An 18324-nucleotide genomic window follows, 5' to 3' on the forward strand; every position below is an offset into this window, starting at 1 on the left:
CTCCAGGAGTTCAATGAAGCAGCTGTTCCTGCTCCCAGGTCTGGCTCTTCCCAGTCTCTGACCTTGACTGCTTTTGTCCCTCTTGCTGTGCCCTCTGCTCCCCCAGGGCTCGGTGGCTGCTGCCCAGGACTGTGGGACTGGCACAGATCAAGGGGTTGAGCCCCTCCTTTCTGTGCCCTTGGAGCTGCCTGGTCACAGCAGCCTTTTCCATCTGGAAGCTCCACATGGAGAGGGAGTCCCCAGCTCTGTTCCTGGCGTAACATGCAGGAGCCCAGGGCTGCCATCTCAAGTACCTGCTGGCACTGAGGGCTCCCAGGTGCCTCAGGCTGCTGTGACAGCGCTGCACAGGGAGGGAAGCATGGCAGAGGCTGCACTGAAAATCAGCTCCATGTGCTGGTGTTGGTACTGCTGCGGGTGCTGGCACTGCTGGTGCTGGTGCTGCTGGTGCTGGTGCTGCTGGTGCTGGTGGTGCTGGTGCTGCTGCTGGTGCTGGTGCTGCTGCTGCTGCTGGTGGTGCAGGTGCTGGTGGTGGTGCTGCTGGTCCTGCTGGTTCTGGTGCTGCCACTGATGCTGTTGGTGGTGATGCTGGTGCTGCAGGTGGTGCTGCTGCTGCTGCTGTGCTGGTGCTGCTGGTGCTGGTGCTAGTGCTGGTGCTGGTGCTGGTGCTGGTGCTGGTGCTGGTGCTGCTGCTGATCCTGCCCCTGGTGATACTGCTGGTGCTGCTGGTGCTGGTGATGCTGCTGCTGGTACTGGTGCAGGTGCTGGTGCTGGTGCTGCTGCTGCTTGCACTGGTGGCAGTGCTGCTGCTGGTTCTGCTGGTGCTGCTGGTGCTGCTGGTGCTGGTGCTGCCACTGATGCTGCTGGTGGTGATGCTGGTGCTGCAAATGCTGCTGCTGCTGCTGCTGCTTCTGTGCTGGTGATGCTAGTGCTGCTGGTGCTTCTGCTGGTGCTGCTGCTGGTGCTGCTGGTGCTGGTCCAGCCCCTGGTGCTGCTGCTGGTGCTGCTGGTGCTGGCAGTGCTCGTGCTGCTGTTGCTGGTGCTGCTGGTGCTGGTGCTGGTCCAGCCCCTGGTGCTGCTGCTGGTGCTGCTGGTGCTGGCAGTGCTCGTGCTGCTGTTGCTGGTGCTGGTGCTGCTGCTGCTGGTGCTGCTGCTGGTGCTGCTGGTGCTGATCCTGCCCCTGGTGCTACTGCTGGCGCTGGCGGTTCTGTTGCTGCTGTTGCTGCTGCTGGTGCTGCTGCTAGCACTGCTGGTGCTGGTGGTGGTGGTGCTGCTGCTGGTGCTGCTGGTACTGGTGCTGCTGGTGCTGCTCTTGGTGGTGGTGGTGCTGTTGGTGGTGCTGCTGCAGGTGCTGCTGGTGCTGCTGCTGTTGCTGCTATTGTTGCTGCTGTTGTTGCTGCTGCCACTGATGCTGCTGCTGATGCTGCTTCTTCTGGTGCTGCTGCTGCTGGTGCTGGTCCAGCCCCTGGTGCTGCTGCTGATGCTATGGCTGGTGCTGCTGCTGGTGCTGCTGGTGCTGATCCTGCCCCTGGTGCTACTGCTGGTGCTGGTGGTGCTGCTGCTGGCACTGGTGGTAGTGCTGCTGCTGGTTCTGCTGGTACTGCTGGTGCTGCTGGTCCTGGTGCTGCAGGTGATGCTGCTGCTGCTGCTGGTGATGCTGGTGCTGCTGGTGCTTCTGCTGGTGCTGCTGCTGGTGCTGGTGGTGCTGCTGCTGCTGCTGGTACTGGTGCAGGTGCTGCTGGTGCTGCTGCTGGCACTGCCGCTGGTGCTGCTGGCACTACTGGTACTGCTGCTGTTGCTGCTGCTGTTGCTGCTGCTGGTGGTGCTGCTGGTGGTGCTGGTGGTGCTGGTGCTGATCTTGCCCCTGGTACTACTGCTGGTGCTGGTGGTGCTGCTGGTGGTGGTGCTTCTGGTGCTGCTGGCACTGGTGGTGCTGCTGGTGCTGGTGCTGCTGCTGCTGGTGCTGCTCGTGCTGGTGGTGGTGCTGCTGCTGGCACTGCTGGTGAAGCTAGTGCTGGTCCTGTCCCTGGTGCTGCTACCGCTGCTGGTTCTGCTGGTACTGCTGGTGCTGCTGCTGCTGCTGCTGCTGGTGCTGCTGCTAGTGCTGCTGGTCGTGCTGCTGCTGGTGCTGCTTTTGGTGCTGCTGCTGCTGTTGGTGCTGCTGGTGAAGCTGGTGAAGCTGGTTCTGCTGGTACTGCTGCTGCTGCTGCTGCTGCTGCTGCTGCTGCTGCTGCTGCTGGTGGTGGTGGTGCTGCTGATGCTACTGCTGGTGCTGCTGGCGCTGGTGCTGCTGGTGCTGCTGGTGCTGCTGCTGGTGGTGGTGCTGCTGCTACAATCATATTTCCAGCACTGCCCCACACTGAGGGATCAGATCGAGGCACTGCTGCTGCTCCCTCGGGACCAGCCCCAGTTTGGTTGTTGCTGTCAGTGCCAGCACAAGCCGTGGCTGGAGCAGCGGGTGCTGACAGTGCCCCAAGGCCCAGGGCTGGAGGGGTCCCTGGGCTGGGGCTGGGAGGGAGCTGCCCCTTCTTCTCCCTGTGCCTCACACAGAGCTGGGCCGGGCACAAGTGGGGCAGCAGAGCCAACAGGGAGCCTGCGAGTCTCTTCCAGCCGTGCCTGCTCAGAGTTTGGCCTTGGAGCTTCAGGTGGGCAAAGGCAGCTGCTCTGCTCCCTCTGCGTGTCCCTGTGTTCAGCAGTGCTGCTCCATCAGTCTGTGCCCAGCAACGGGGAAAAGCCTCAGCCCTGCAGGGCCAGGAGCTGCCGGGCTCTGCCTGAGCAGCTCAGCCAGCAGGAAGGGAGCTGCTCCACACAGGAACCAGGAGCAAAGGACACTTCTTTTTCATAGCATGATTTCTGTTTTAAGGGGAAAAATGCGGAAAAATAAAAGAAAAAAAACTTCTATAAAATGTGAAAGATAAAAACAGAACCCAAGCGTACAGTGAAAAATCTTCTCTAACTTTGAATTAAGGTGTAATTGGTCTTTTGAAACATAAAACACAGTTATTTACTTTGCAGATGTGCTGATGGCATGATGCATCTTACCGACCTCAGAAACCTTTTTGAAAAAGTTTGTGGGGTTTGATTCCAATATTGTTATTTGAAATTGTGGTGAAATTGGAGTGAAGCAAGAAGAAAGTGCTTTGCGCCTTGCCAGCTCCAAGCAGCACTGGGAATCTAAACTCTGTCAAACCCCAAATCCTTTAGAAGGTGCCCTTCCTTCTCACCCTGTGAATGAGCTGCACATTCCCTTTCAAACATTCAGGGGTTTCTTAAAGATGCAAAGTCCCACTTACAGCTTTTTGCTCTGGTTTGGAAGTGCAGAGGGGCGATTCTTCATCCATCAGCTCCAGACTGCACTGCCTCAGGAACACAGCAGTGGCACTTCTAGAGGAGGAAGAAAGTGCAATTGCACAATTGCAGCCAAAAAGAAAGGAAGAGTGGGACACAGAAAACATCCTGTGCAGATGCAGGCATTCAGCTGGGACTGTGGAGAGTTTGGGTCCTTGCCAATTATATGTGTGTCCCTAACTGCAATCTCTTGGCCTGCAGGAGAGTCTCACTCACCTGCAAAAGTAGAAAGCTCAGGCGGTGTGCTGGGAACGGGCTCGTGTGATGCAAAGCTGTCAGAGCAATGGGAGGGCAGGGTGAGCCCAGCTGTGCCTGGGGCTGAGCCCAGCAGAGCCCTGGCAGAGCCCAGAGCAGCCTCAGCATCCGCAGAGCCCGGCTGCAAGGAGAGAAAGCAGAAACCACCCGTCAGCTGAAGGCTCCTGTCCCCTTGTCCCAGCCACCCGCGGTGCCCAGGCCATGCTGGCCGTGCTCAGAGCTGGGCCCAAAGCTGCCCATCACTGCTGCCTTTGGGAGCAGAGCAGGAGGGCAGGCCATGTGCCCAGCCTGCAGCCAGCCACGGCAGACCCAGCCCCTCAGCAGCTGTCCAGAGACAAAAAGCAGCTTGGCAGCCAACTGAAGAATTGCTTGCATCCACCCCAGCCAAGGGGGGAACCTTTGGTGCCTGGCCAGGCTGTGCCATGCCCAGATCAGGGAGCATCCCCTGGCTGTGGACTCACCTGCAAATTGGGCGTGGAGCGAGTCTTTGAAGAAGACATGCCAGAATTGAAATCCATCATCTTCAGCTGGCCAGCTGGAGGAAGAGATTGCCATCCTTGAGGTTGCCCTTGGTGTCTCCAGCAGCAGCCCCAGCGGGTAACAGCTTCTCCAGGGGCTCCTTCTCCTTGCCTAGGGGCCAGACCAGGCTGTCAGTGCTCTGCCCAGGGTCCCAGCCATCAGTGAAGCAGACAAGCAAAAGCAGGGGGAATGGTGGCCACCAGTGCTTGCCACACCAGGTGCCCAGCTCAGCTCCAGCCCAAGAGCTGTGTGTTCCCTTCTGATGACCCCTGCTCAGAGCTACAGGCATGACAAAAACAGCCTGGTTTGCTTTGCCACTGATTGCCAAGAAATGTGTGGAGCTGTTACCTGCCAGGCCCCTGGATCCAACTGTGCATGTGGATCTCTCCCATCTCCTAGGGCAGATGAACAGCCTGCATCCAAGGATCGCGGAAAAGGTCTTCTAAGGATGGCCTGTCCGAGGGTTGCATGGACAAACACCTCTTAATAATATCTTGGCATTCTGAAGAGAGAAACCAGGAATCACCAGTCAGTTGGAGAAGTTGCCGCCCCCTTCCAGTGCCCAGGCCATGCTGGGTGTGCCCAGAGCTGGGCCTCAACTTCCCCATGGATTCCCTGTCTGCAGGAGAGCAGGACATGTGCCACCTCCTCAGCAGCTGCCAGAGCAGGATGCTCATGAGCCCACAGCTGTCTCCCAAGCCTGGTGTTCCCCCTGTGCCCAGAGATGAGGATTCACCTTGGGAGAGCCGTCGTGGGAACAAGATCCGCCCCCAGATGATCTGCTGGCCCCTCATGAATGGGTGCTTCCCTACGACCAGCTGGTAGAGCAGGAGGCCCAGGGACCAGATTGTTGCTGCCTGGCCATGGTAGCATTGCTGGTGGATCCACTCTGGTGGGCTGTAGGACAGGGTTCCTGTGGAACACAGATGGAGCTCATCAGGGGGATGCTGCTGCTCCCAGAGCCTGGCCCCAGCATCCCTGGGCATGTGGGGGCTGCCCCAGTGGCACACGGGGTGACCCACTGCCCTCTTGCCAGCACCTGGCACTTGGCTACAAACCCAGGGTTGGAAAAGAAGCCACTGCTGCTGGAAGAGGGCAGCAGAAGCACTGGGGAGGCCCAACCATGGCAACCAAATAAAAACACACCCCGTGGTAGAGAAAACACACTCTCCTCCCTGCCTGCATGGCCTCCAAAACATTGTTAATAGGCCAAGGCAAACGTGGGGAGCAGAGGAGTTCAAGCCCTTCCTCGCTGACTCACTAAACTCTCTGGGGCATGGGGTCAGATCCCCGCCCTCTGCTACCCCCATGGGGGTTTTTGTCAGGCTGGCTGTCCCAGCCCCAGCCCAGGGCACAGTGGGTGCTGAAGGCTCTTGGCAGGGCTGGGAGCTGGTCCCCCTCACACCCCCATCCAAATCAATTTGCCTCAAGCATTGATCCCATCCTGGCAGCACCACGGGGAATCCCCGGTGCCACAGCCAGGCTGGGCCATGAGATGGCCAGGAGCATCCCCTGCGAGGGCTCACCTGCAAACTGGGTGTAGGCTGTGTCTTGCAGGAAGGCGCCACAGCCAAAGTCGATCAATTTCAGCTGCCCAGTGGCCAGGTCGAGCAGGATGTTCTCCGGTTTTATGTCCCTGTGCAGGACCCCGCAGCTGCTGCAGTGCTGCACGGCCTCCAGCACCTGGCGAAAGAGCCCCCGCGCCTCCTCCTCTGGCAGGAACCTCCGCTCCGCCAGCAAATGCGAGAGGTCCTGGCACCGCTGTGGACGCTCCAACACTAACACGAAGCTGTCGGGGAGCTCAAGCCACTCCAGCAGCTGAATGACTGCAGCACAGCCAGAGGACACCCTGTCCAGCAGCACAATCTCCAGGGGAGCACGGGTGCCGTCGGGCTGCGGGAGGAGCACGGTGCTGTCAGTGGGGCTGAGGCCGGGCCAGGGCTCTGGGACCCCTCAGCCAGCCCGGGATGCTCTGCACACCTCGCTCACCCCGCGCCCGCTCTCCCCGCAGGGCTCTCGGCGGCTCCCACCCCGCCGGGCCCCGGCTCATCCCTGCCCGGCACGCCCCGGCTTCTGCCGCTGGCCCCGCACACTCACCAGCTCGCCCCAGAGCCGGACGCGATCCCGCGGCACACATTTGATGGCCACCTGCGAGTAAGGAGCAGCAGAGGGTTGAGCTCGCTGCCCGCCCCGCCGCGCCCCCGCCATCTCCTCCGCCCCCTCCTCCTCCTCCTCCTCTGCCCACCGCTCACCGGGGCGCCGTCCGAGAGTCGCGTGGCCGCGAAGACGCTGCCGAAGCCGCCGCGCCCCAGCAGCGGGCCCAGCTCGTAGCGCTGCTGCAGGGCCTCCTGCGCCTTCCCTGGGGGCGAGTCGCGGCTGTCAGCGCTCGGCCCGGGGACAGGAACGGCCCCCGAGCGCTCCCCGAGCTCCCCGGGCCGGGCATCCGCAGGCGTTCCCTCATTGGAACGCGGCAGCGGCGGCTCGGGGCCAGCGGCCGCGCTGCTGAGCGGCGGAGCTCGGGCCGGGGAAGCCGCAGCGGAGGCGGCGGCAGCGGCCGCGCCGCCTGTGTCCTCCGCGGGCCCCGGGAGGAGCCGGGGCCGGGGCCGGGGCCGGGGCCGGGGCCGGGGCCGGGGCCGGGGCCGGGGGCAGGGCTGGGGTCGGGACCGGAGCTGGGGTCGGGACCGGAGCCTGCGTCGGGGCCGGGGCCGGGATCGGGCAAGGCGGAGCCAAAGGGCAGCGATTCCGCCCCAGCCCCAGGCAATGATGCCCGCCCAGCAGCGCCAGCGCCAGCACAGCCAGAGCCCGGCGGAGGCGAGACCACGGCGGGACGGCCGCGGCCGGGGCCGGGGCAACCCCGCCTGGGCCCGTGGGCGGGTCCGGGGGCGGGCCGGGGGCATGGCCCGGGCGGGTACGGGGAGAGGGAACCTGGAAGAGGGGGGGACGCAGGAAAAGGGAGACCCGGAGGGAATGTGGGACAGTGGGAAAGGGAGAGGAGAGACAGAAAAGTGATAAATTTGATGCTTTCGCTGCTTCTACTGCTGCTGCTGCCGCCGCTGCTGCTGCTGCCGCTGCTGCCGCCGCTGCAACTGAAGCACCGGGACCGTTTGTCCCCGTGTCCGTTTGTCCGTTGCCCGCTCGGCCCCGGCCCGAGCCCCGCACTCCCCGGGCAGCCCCTGAGCCTTGCCAAACACGGGAACTTTGCCGTGTTGAGCCAAGAGCCAGAGTCTTGACTCCTGCACAGGGGCACAGGAATGCCCTTGGCTGCTGCTGTGCCTTGTCCCTGCTGAGGGTCAGGCACCATCTGAGCACATTCCCTGAATGCAGAATTTGTACCCGACCCAAGCGCTGCACTTGTGTCTCCAGCATTGCTTTCCAAGGAAAACAGGGCAAGGCAAACTGGGTATAGCTCATGGTATTTTACAGTGTCTAAAACTTGCCAAGTCTCAGATCTTAGAGGTGAGATCCATTTGGAATGAATGGGATGGAGAAAGTGCAAGATGGAAAAGGGGAACATAAAAATAAATAGAGAAAAATAGAGAAAAACATATTGGTTGTTTCTTTTGATTTGATTTTCATTTCATAAGAAAGTTGTTTCAATTTTCCCAGAATCTTCTCCACAGTCCCGTCTGTTCTTTCCAAAAACCTGTCCTGGAGAACAAGGCACAGCTCCTATCACAAGATGTGCCCCCAGCTGCAGCTTCTCTTGGCTTCCCACACTGTAAGTGACTGCAGCACAACTCTTGCAGCAAAGCAGAACAAATATTTGAAGCACTTGAAACTTGTTCTTTCTTTTCCTTGTGCACTGGGGAGTTGTGCCATTGGTAAGGTTTCCACTGTTACTCATCTAGCCAAAGAAAACATGATGAGGTACCGGGAATTGTTAGGGAATACAAGCCTGGCTGAATGTGGAGAAAGAATCTCCAGGGTGTGCAGCCAGAAGTGGAGAGCTGATCATTCCAAATCCCCCATGGACACCTTGAAAGTGATCTGGAACATGAAAATGGGCTGACAGAGAGACTTTGTTTCTGTGTTCAGTTTAGATGATTCTACATCTCTTGCACTGGGAGAAATCAAGAGCACAATCAGTTGATGATAAGCATCAGAACATGATAAGCTGGACCTCTCTGGATGACAGAAAGAATGTGAAAAGGAGAAATGCAGGGAATGACTTGGTGAACTTTGTATATAAGAAGGTACATTTTTTCCTAATAATTTCCAATTCATTCCCTTTGTTTTATCCTTTTAAAAAGGCCAATTGCATCTCAGATTCCCCATGAAATGAGAACCCTGAGCTTGTGGAACTGCCTGAAAGGTGCCCTGTTCCTTTTTCTTCTGCTGCTCGGTAGAAACAGTGAAGCGAGTTGGGGAGTTCTGGGTTTTTTTTCTCCTAGTCGATTTTTTCATTTTATTTGCCACTGTAAAGGCAATTTCTGTGATGGCCTCTGTCAGCTGATTCTATTTCAGCAGCAGCAGCAACAGGGCTGTGTTTGATCACTGCAAATGTGACCTGTGTGGCTTTAATTCTCTTTGATTTTGTGCTCAGGGAGTTGGGAGCATTTGGAGATCTACTACTCATGAGGCCTTTTTAACAAGCAGTCCGAGTTCCCTGTCAGAAAAGCACAGTGGGTAGCACTGATTGAAAGAGGCAATTGCAGCTGTACTGCTAAAATTCAAGTGGCAAGCAGAAGAGGGGCAAGATCAGCTGGGATCCACAATTGCCAAGGCCAAGGCATCAACAGCCTCCTGCTGTCACCTCAGGGTGAGTAAAACAGTGCTGAAAACAGCGCTGGAACCCGATCCTTTCTTCCTCTGAGGGCTGGCTGAGGGCAGCAGAGGCGGGCCTGAGGAATCAGGGCTGTTTGTGGGGGATTGTTGCTGTAGTCCAGAATTGCCCTGGCAAAAGCCCTGGCAAGCCGAGGCAGGAGCAGGTGGGAAGGGCCGGCGCTGCTGCTGCTCGTGGCCGGGAGCCCCGGCCGGGCCGGGCCGGCGCCCGCTGCGCTGCGGCTGCTGCTGCTGCCAGAGCCGGGCGGGACTCGGGGACAGGGAATGGACACGGGGGGACAGCAAAGGCCTTGGGGGCTGCAGGGATGTTGGTGCTCGGGCCAGCGCCAGCACAGAGCTTCAGCCTGCAATGAACCCCGAGGGAAACGCTGGGGAAAGGCTCCATTCAGCCTTTGTTTACTCGTCGCTATGAAGGGACCGAAGTAAAAGGAGAAAGAGCAGGGCCCGACCCCTTCTCCTTTGGGAGGAGCCCCGCGCCTGGAGCTGAGAGGGGCCGTGAGGAAAAATGAGGGGCCATGAAGGGCTTTGAGAGGCCATGAGGGACCATGAGAGGCCATGAGAGGTTTTATGAGGCCATGAGAGGTTCTGTGGGGCCATGAGGGGCTGTGAGGGGCCATGAGGAGCCTCAGCCCTGGCAGGAGGGGGTCCCACCATGTTCCCAGGGCAGGGCCGCCGTGAGGGGCCGCGAGTGCAGACGTGGCAGCAGAGCGGGCTTGGGGCGCCTCTGGGAGGGGATGAGACCCTTCCCCAGCTCCAAACCACACCAAACCCGGCATTAACAGGATTTTCCGTCTTTAGAATCCACTGGCAACTTGGAGTTGAGTGTCCAGTTTAATTCTGGTGGGAAAAACAAGGGAATTTTCCCAGTGTGTGACGTCCAGCCATTGTTATTTATGTCTAAGATTTAAAAGTCTTGACAATGAAAAGTGTAATAAAGAATTGAGTAAATAAAAATTCGGAATAAGAAGTTTAAATAAAGTATGTATAATTATAACTAAATGTAAGTATGGAATAAGGAATTCTCCTCCCGGTCGAGATAGAATTCCTTTTCCAAAAATCACGAATTGCAAAAGAACCCCCCCAGATAACAGGTTTCAGCAGACTCATCAACTCGGAGGAAAAGACAGGACACAGGCCATCATAGAAACAAAAGAACCAGCCTAAAAGTCTACCTCCAGAGAAAGGCAACACCCGGCCGATTTCGGCCGGAGACCATCAAGCAAGACAAAAGGGACGAGCCCCAGGAAGATGGTCGTTGCCAGAATCGAACACCACACCCGCCAAACCCATGCTACAGAAACTCAATCAAGAAAGACAAAGAAGAGACTACTCCTCCGAGATATCCATCGGCGCTAGCCCGGATCTCTCAATCCCGCTGTGATGAAATATGTTAAAATACATACAGACTCACTTTGCATTTGAGGAGACTCTGCCCGGATACTTACTGACTCAATGTTCTAGGCCAGGAAATCCATTCACCAGACAATCAGAGACATTTGGTGAATGGAAACTGGTTGGAATTCTAGCCTGGGGACATAAAATCCCTATAAAAACCCAGGCCAGAGAACCCTCAAACGTGGATTTGGGAACACCTATACCTTGCGTATAGACCCTGTCCACCCAGCGCTGCGCTGTCCATTTATTGTGGTTTTTTTTCCTCACTGTTTGTTGCTTTATTAATTTATAATAAATTAATCTTTGTTAATCTTTAATTTGCCGTTGCATTTATAACAGATTGGTGCCGTGACTCGGATTCGAACCGAGGTTGCTGCGGGTGATCGGGCGAGTTTGTGAGAGACGTGACCTGGTCACGAAGCGAGTGTGGACTTCAAGGCCGCGTTTCCATCCTCCCGCGAGGGAATTGGCCGGCCGCGAAGGAAGCGATTCTGTGTGAAAGGGTCTCTCTTTCCTTACTCGTAAAGCCTGAGGCTAAAGGGAGTCTCAGGGGACCGATCAAAGGGGGCTGAGAGAGGAAGGGACGTCCAGTCGAGCTCTGGAACTGGTAAACTCTCTCAGCCAAAAGATTTAGAAAGTCGGAACATCGAGAAAACCCCGGTACAGCTAACCGAGAGGTAAGTATTGGTGCGATCTAGGACTTTCAGACGAAGAAAAAAAGACGAACACAACGCAGAGCAGGTAAGAATCGTAAGAAAATGGGACAGAGAAAAAGTAGAACGCAGAAACTAGATAACGAGAAAAGCCCATCAGAGGAATCAAAACAAATGCTAGACATCCCACCAGAGAGTCCTTTAGGGTGGATGTTGAGAAATTGGGAAATTTGTCCCGAGAGACGAGGAAAATCAAAGGCAAAAATGATTTATTACTGTGCCGAGATCTGGGGAGGACAGGAATTGAGAAACTGTCTCACTTGGCCAGTATTGGGAACATTTGATAAATGGACGTGCAGGGAATTACTCGCACACGTAGAGAAAAAGGTCTCGCCAGACGGCGAGGAGAAAGAGTATGCCAAACTCTGGTTAAATACCAGAGTGCGGCTGTTTCCAGTGAAACAGAAAAACGAACATAAGACAGAGACCTGGGAACCCCTGGATCACTTACCCCCTCCATACCGCGGGCCAGTAGAGCCTCCGATGATGGACCAAGTAGTACCATCAGCACCCGAGGGTTCCATGGGGCAACTAGCAGAAGCACGCTCCCCTCAACCACCGGGAGTAGTGCCAGAAACCCTCACTACCCCCCCACCTGCAGAAAACCCAGCCACCGCACCCTCTTTGGAGTCGGTGTTGGCGCAAGGATGGGGCTTACCCCCTCCACAAATCCCGGTCCGGCCACCACAGCTGGGACCACCGAAAGTATCAGAAGGGAACCCTCTGAGTCACTTAGCTGCGGCAGACATCCCGCCAGCAATGAGGGGAAACCCTCCCGCAAACTCCAGTTCCCCTCCTGCAAGCAGGACTCGGTGGAAATCAAAAATAGGGAATGGAGAATGGGGAGAGACAGAAAATGGGCACCGAATGTTCCCTCTCAGGGAAGTGCCAACCGCCCCCGGAGTAATTGGATTTGTAAACGTGCCCCTTAATTCAGGGGATGTACGAGCATTCAAAAAAGAAATGGGGCGACTGCTAGATGACCCATTTGGAGTGGCCGAAAGATTAGACGATTTTCTAGGAAGTAGTATTTACACCTACGAAGATCTCATGGCCATCCTGAGATCCCTGTTTAGCCAGGAGGAGAGAGAAATGATTAAACAGGCGGGCATCAGGGATTGGGAAAGGCGGCACCCGCAGGGAACACCCGGTGACCAAAAGTGGCCGAGCGTAAGCCCGAGTTGGAGCGCCCAGACCGAAGAAGGGAGAAGAAGCATGATGGATTTGAGGAATATCATCATGCAAGGAATAAGAGAGGCGGTCCCCAGAGGACAGAACATTAGCAAAGTATTTGGGGAATGTCAGGGAAAAGAGGAATCCCCTACCGAATGGGTAGAAAGGCTGCGGAGAAGTCTGCAGATTTACTCCGGGACTGATCCCAGTTCTCCGGTGGGGGAGGTCCTGCTGAAAACGCAGTTTGTGGCTAAATCATGGGAGGACATTAGGAAGAAACTTGAGAAAATTGATGGATGGCAGGAGAAGAGTCTCCAAGAGCTTCTAAGGGAAGCTCAGAAGGTTTATATGAGGAGAAAAATGGTTTATCGATGGTTCCTCGAGAATGATGGAGGGAAAACGTAAATCGGGTTATGCCATCATAAATGGTATAACAGGACAGACTGTAGAATCGGGTCCCCTAAAAGCAAATTGGTCAGCACAGGCTTGTGAACTTTTTGCTCTCCTAAAAGCCCTCAAAGGCTTGAAGGGAAAAAGGGGAACCATCTATACCGATTCAAGATATGCATTTGGGATAGTGCATACCTTCGGGAAAATTTGGGAAGAAAGGGGTCTGATCAACACTAAAGGAAAAGGATTGGTACATGAGGAAATAATTAGACAAATTTTAGAAGCGGTCAGGGAGCCACTGGAGATATCTGTGGTTCATGTAAAAGGACACCAGACCGGACGACAATTCCATACAAGGGGAAACAATTTAGTGGATAAAGAGGCAAAAAGAGCGGCATTGTTGACCGTAAGTATTTCTGAGCTAGTCCCAAGGGAACCCCCAGAGGTTTCAGTGCTTCCTTCAGAAAAGGAGCAGGAAGACTTCAAAAAGGTAGGGGGACATTTCAAAGAGGGTAAATGGTGGTTACCTGACGGGAGGGAGTTGGTCCCGAAGGGAATAGCAAAAGGAATACTCAAAAGACTACATGCACAAACCCATTGGGGAACCAGGGCATTGGCTGAACAATTTTTAAAATTCTTCAGGTGTAAGGGAATCTTCGAGCTTGCAAAACAAGAGGTACAGGGATGTGTGATATGCCAAAAGGTAAACAGAGCGAATTTTCGGCAAACCAATTGGGGAGGTCGGCCAATCTCATATCGACCATTCGAAAGAATCCAAGTGGATTTCACGGAATTACCGAAAATTGGCAGAAATAAATATTTGTTAGTTATAGTAGATAAATTGACACATTGGGTAGAGGCCTTTCCCAGAGCTAAGGCCACGGCTCAAACAGTGTCTAAAATTCTACTGGAGGAAATAATTCCTAGATATGGTATTATAGACCATATTGATTCGGATCAGGGTACACATTTCACCTCAAAAATTATCAAACAGTTGTCCGATGCGTTAGGGATCAGATGGCAATATCATACTCCTTGGCACCCTCAGAGCTCGGGGCAAGTGGAAAGAATGAATCAGACATTGAAGTCACAAATATCCAAATTGACAATTGAAACAAAAATGTCCTGGGTCAAATGTCTCCCCTTGGCATTGTTGAATATAAGAACCATGCCGAACTCAGAAACAGGGCTGTCCCCCTTTGAAATGTTGTATGGAATGCCGTACAAGCATGGTATGCCGGTTGAACATCTTCAAACAGAGGATGTTCAACTCCAACCTTATCTCATTTCTATAAATAAAAACTTACAGGAGTTAAGGAGAAGAGGATTGATTCCTCAAAGCAGCACGTTGGGATTTCCGATCCACCAAATTCAACCAGGGGACAAAGTATTGATCAAAGTGTGGAAAGAGCAACCCCTCAGTCCCCACTGGGAAGGACCATTCCTCGTCCTCCTGACTACAGACACCGCGGTTCGTACAGCTGAAAAGGGCTGGACACACTCTTCCCGAGTGAAGAAAGTTTCGGTTCGCGACTCCCCCGAGTGGAAAATTGTAACCCCTCCGGGAGAATTGAAAATCAGGCTTCAGCGGAACAACAAATGAGCAACGAAGACAGGATAAGTTGCACCAATTTTGAATGTTATTGTTTTCCTTTTGTACATTTTAAGTGTGCATATTGTAAACAAACGTGGGTGACTCATTGTTTGGGAGGGCAAAAACCGAGAGGGTTGTGTGCCGCGTGTTACAAAGAGGAATTAGAACAGACCAACCTTTTTCTAGCACTTGCTACCCGGGTGGGTATCCTGGAACTCGACTCTCCTGAGTGGTTCCGATTTTTTCAAAAAGGGTTACGAGGCCATTTGGACTGTAAGGCGGAACCTCTAATAATAGAGTGCCGCCGAAACGTAAAGGTACCGTGCAGGAGCGGCACGATCAAGGCATCTCGGTGGGCAACCTTTAAAAGGAGGTATGCCATCAGAACGTCAAGGGCCCCTGAAGACAGTCCTTGCTGCCGAGAAGATGGTTATCCCCGCCGTATGTTCTTGTACGGGCGGAGGGAATGGCAGAGGGATGCGATTGTGGGGAATCCTGACGATCCTGAACCTAGCCATGTGCTGGACTGAGAGAACGGACCCCGAGGCGCCTCCGGGGACGACCTCCCTGGGGAAGTGTGAGCAGTGCCCAACTGTCTCGCGAACCCAGCCATGGATCGCCTGCCCTCCGGAATTGCACGCAGGAGAATGTTGGGCAAACGGTACCCAAATGGACCTGTGTAAGCTGGAAGGAAAAATTTGGTGCTCCACCCCGGGGATAGGTACTGGAAAAAGGCAACCCCATAACACAGGGGAAAAAGAGGTCCAAGCGACCCACCTACGAAATAAGAGAGATATAGGAGGGGTTTCCCCAATCTCGGTCTGCGGGCAGTGTAATAAAACTGTCTGGATTGGAGGAAAGAAACAGTCGACGTTCATTGCGTACCACAGAGTCAACCCCTTGTGTTACAATAAAGCAAACTTAAAATATTGTGCCATGGGGGGGAAATTGTACTGGGAAGGGAAGAACCTGAAACATGAAACGAAAGTGTCATTCAGTAATGAACCGATAGTTTTAGATTTACTGAAAAATGACGATGATAGAGTGTGTCTGCAGTTTGATCAGGTGATCTGTTTCGCAAAAGACGAGGATAGTTCAGACCCTGAAAATAAAATAAAACAATTAACTCTTGAACTAAAAAGGCAGGAAATGGAAAATAAGAAAAAAAGACTCGAACAAGAGAGGTTAAACTCTCTCAGTGAGCAATACGAACAACTAGAAAAACAATACGATAATTGGAAGCTACCTAGCCCTAATCAGAATCTATTCATAGATCTGATGCAGGAAATAGCTACCGAATTAGGATTGACTAATTGTTGGATATGTGGTGGCCTGAAATCAGCCGAAAGATGGCCATGGAAGGGAGAAGGATTAACCCCAGAACAATTACTTAAGTGGACAGGATTAAAATTATCCAAAACAACCCGGCGACCAGAGGGGTGGGTGATTGACAAAAGAATCATTGGAACTTTTTGTGTCAGTCGGGAAGGAAGGGAATTCACCGAGCTAGTTGGTTACACCCCGTGTGTAAAAACTCTCTCGGTAAATTCAGATAAAAAGACAAAAATTTGGCAGCCGGAATCACCCGAGGGCTATTGGAGCCAATCTCGGGAAAATAATTGCGAATGGATAGATCTAATTGGTTTATGTTGGAACAAACAGGACGGGGCGAATCCCTTCCATGCCTTTCTCGGCCTGAGGGAATATTGGGAGGACCCGGCAAAACTTAACAGAGATTGGAAGGCACCGGATAGGATTTACTGGATATGCGGAAAGAAAGCATACAGTGAATTGCCCAGAAATTGGAAAGGGTCATGTACACTCGGAATAATTCGGCCTTTCTTCTTTACACTACCTAAAGATGAAAGCAGGTCTTTAGGTGCTCCCCTCTTTGAAACCCTAGCCCGACAAAAGAGGGAATTGAAACGGGAACTACCAATAGCCGGAGGTAACCACCAGTGGAAGGGGGAGGAATGGCCCGCCGAAAGAATCATACAATATTATAGACCGGCAACATGGGCAAATGATGGCAGTTGGGGATACAGGACCCCAATCTACCTCCTCAATCGGCTCATTAGGTTACAGGCTGTGGTAGAAGTTGTTTCAAACCACACTTCAGAAGCCCTGGAACTCCTAGCAAAACAACATTCTCAGATGAGAGCCTTTGTCTACCAAAACAGACTCGCTCTCGACTATTTGCTAGCTGAGGAAGGAGGAGTGTGTGGCAGATATAACGAGTCAGAGTGTTGCATGGAGATAGATGACTTCGGAGAAACTATAAAGGGTCTAGCCGCTGAAATAAAGAAAGTAGCCCATGTACCCGTCCAGAAGTGGAATTCGATTCTCCAAGCCTCTTGGTGGGATCAAATTTTTGGGCAAGGGGCATAGTGGAAAAAGCTAGTATTCTTTATAGGATGTTCTATTGCCGGAGTCATCTTCCTACCCTGCCTGATTCCTTGTCTAATCAGACTGATACATTCTGTCGTTCAAGGAATGCAGATTGCCTCTCTCCCAATAGACCCAGAAAAGGCACAAGGAAACACTACCCTTCTTTCAAAAATCATGAAGTTAGAAGAAGAAAAAGAGAATAGAAATGCGGTTAAGGCATTGAGGGAATTTGAAAATAAACATATGTTGTCCACAGAAAATATAGAAGAATTAGACCAAGAGGAAAACGACATTATTTAACCTGATATTCCTCTGAAAAAGTATGAAAACACGAATTTTTAATGTGTTCAAATTATTAGGTGGGGGACTGTAATAAAGAATTGAGTAAATAAAAATTCGGAATAAGAAGTTTAAATAAAGTATGTATAATTATAACTAAATGTAAGTATGGAATAAGGAATTCTCCTCCCGGTCGAGATAGAATTCCTTTTCCAAAAATCACGAATTGCAAAAGAACCCCCCCAGATAACAGGTTTCAGCAGACTCATCAACTCGGAGGAAAAGACAGGACACAGGCCATCATAGAAACAAAAGAACCAGCCTAAAAGTCTACCTCCAGAGAAAGGCAACGCCCGGCCGATTTCGGCCGGAGACCATCAAGCAAGACAAAAGGGACGAGCCCCAGGAAGATGGTCGTTGCCAGAATCGAACACCACACCCGCCAAACCCATGCTACAGAAACTCAATCAAGAAAGACAAAGAAGAGACTACTCCTCCGAGATATCCATCGGCGCTAGCCCGGATCTCTCAATCCCGCTGTGATGAAATATGTTAAAATACATACAGACTCACTTTGCATTTGAGGAGACTCTGCCCGGATACTTACTGACTCAATGTTCTAGGCCAGGAAATCCATTCACCAGACAATCAGAGACATTTGGTGAATGGAAACTGGTTGGAATTCTAGCCTGGGGACATAAAATCCCTATAAAAACCCAGGCCAGAGAACCCTCAGACGTGGATTTGGGAACACCTATACCTTGCGTATAGACCCTGTCCACCCAGCGCTGCGCTGTCCATTTATTGTGGTTTTTTTTCCTCACTGTTTGTTGCTTTATTAATTTATAATAAATTAATCTTTGTTAATCTTTAATTTGCCGTTGCATTTATAACAAAAGTAATACTAAAAAATAATAATAACAACAACAAGACCAAGAAAAAAAGCCCCGAATCCCAACAATCAGCTCAGAAACATGTTTTTGTTTGTAGTAATAGAGTAGTACTAAAGAAATAAATGAAAGGGATTTAATTTGTAATTCAGACAAAAGATGTTTCATCTTTTTCCAAGGTTCTGGTCCCCTTCCTCCAGGGTCATTTCCTTTACTCAGCCACTTTCTAATAGGTAGAAGGGAGTTAAGACCATTGGAAAAGACAACAGCTCCTGTTTCCAAGATTAGCAGCCACCACTCCAGGGACCCTGAATTGCCCCCAGGCACGTGTGTGCACTTGAAGGGTGAGCGGGTGTTGGGGACAGAGATCTCAAACTCGTTCTAAGGCTGTGAGAAACCCACAAGTGGCAAAGTATCATTGTGGGTCAGCTCCTGCTGAAATTGCATTCCCCCACACCCTCCAAATGGGCAGGCAGGGCTGGGCTCTGGCAGGGTTCAGTTTTGAGTGCCTTGTGCTCCCTGGCATGGAAGTGATCCTATGAACTCTGGCATTGATGGACTGTGGTATGGCTGCTGAAAGAGGAGGGGGAATCTCAGGAGA

The 18324-nt window shown here is 53.0% G+C and overlaps 2 protein-coding genes across 2 annotated transcripts in view; one reads left to right on the top strand and one right to left on the bottom strand.

The window, feature by feature from the left end:
• LOC147647583 (uncharacterized) overlaps window positions 1-18324 on the top strand; it is a 94510-nt gene that overhangs the window by 17758 nt on the left and 58428 nt on the right. The window lies entirely within an intron of this gene.
• Window positions 3594-18324, bottom strand: part of LOC147647584 (serine/threonine-protein kinase pim-1-like) — a 62310-nt gene continuing 47579 nt past the window's right edge. The window contains exons 2-8 of the mRNA XM_086871698.1: window positions 6372-6478; window positions 6217-6267; window positions 5646-6012; window positions 4856-5032; window positions 4468-4621; window positions 4062-4230; window positions 3594-3721 (exon numbers count right to left, since the gene is read on the bottom strand). Of these exons, the coding sequence (XP_086727824.1) occupies window positions 4515-4621; window positions 4856-5032; window positions 5646-6012; window positions 6217-6267; window positions 6372-6478 (809 nt within the window). The 3' untranslated portion in view covers window positions 3594-3721; window positions 4062-4230; window positions 4468-4514. The remainder of the gene's footprint in view (window positions 3722-4061; window positions 4231-4467; window positions 4622-4855; window positions 5033-5645; window positions 6013-6216; window positions 6268-6371; window positions 6479-18324) is intronic.

This window comes from Cyanistes caeruleus, chromosome 36 (assembly GCF_971803275.1).
Source record: "Cyanistes caeruleus chromosome 36, bCyaCae1.hap1.1, whole genome shotgun sequence".
NCBI lineage: Eukaryota > Metazoa > Chordata > Aves > Passeriformes > Paridae > Cyanistes > Cyanistes caeruleus.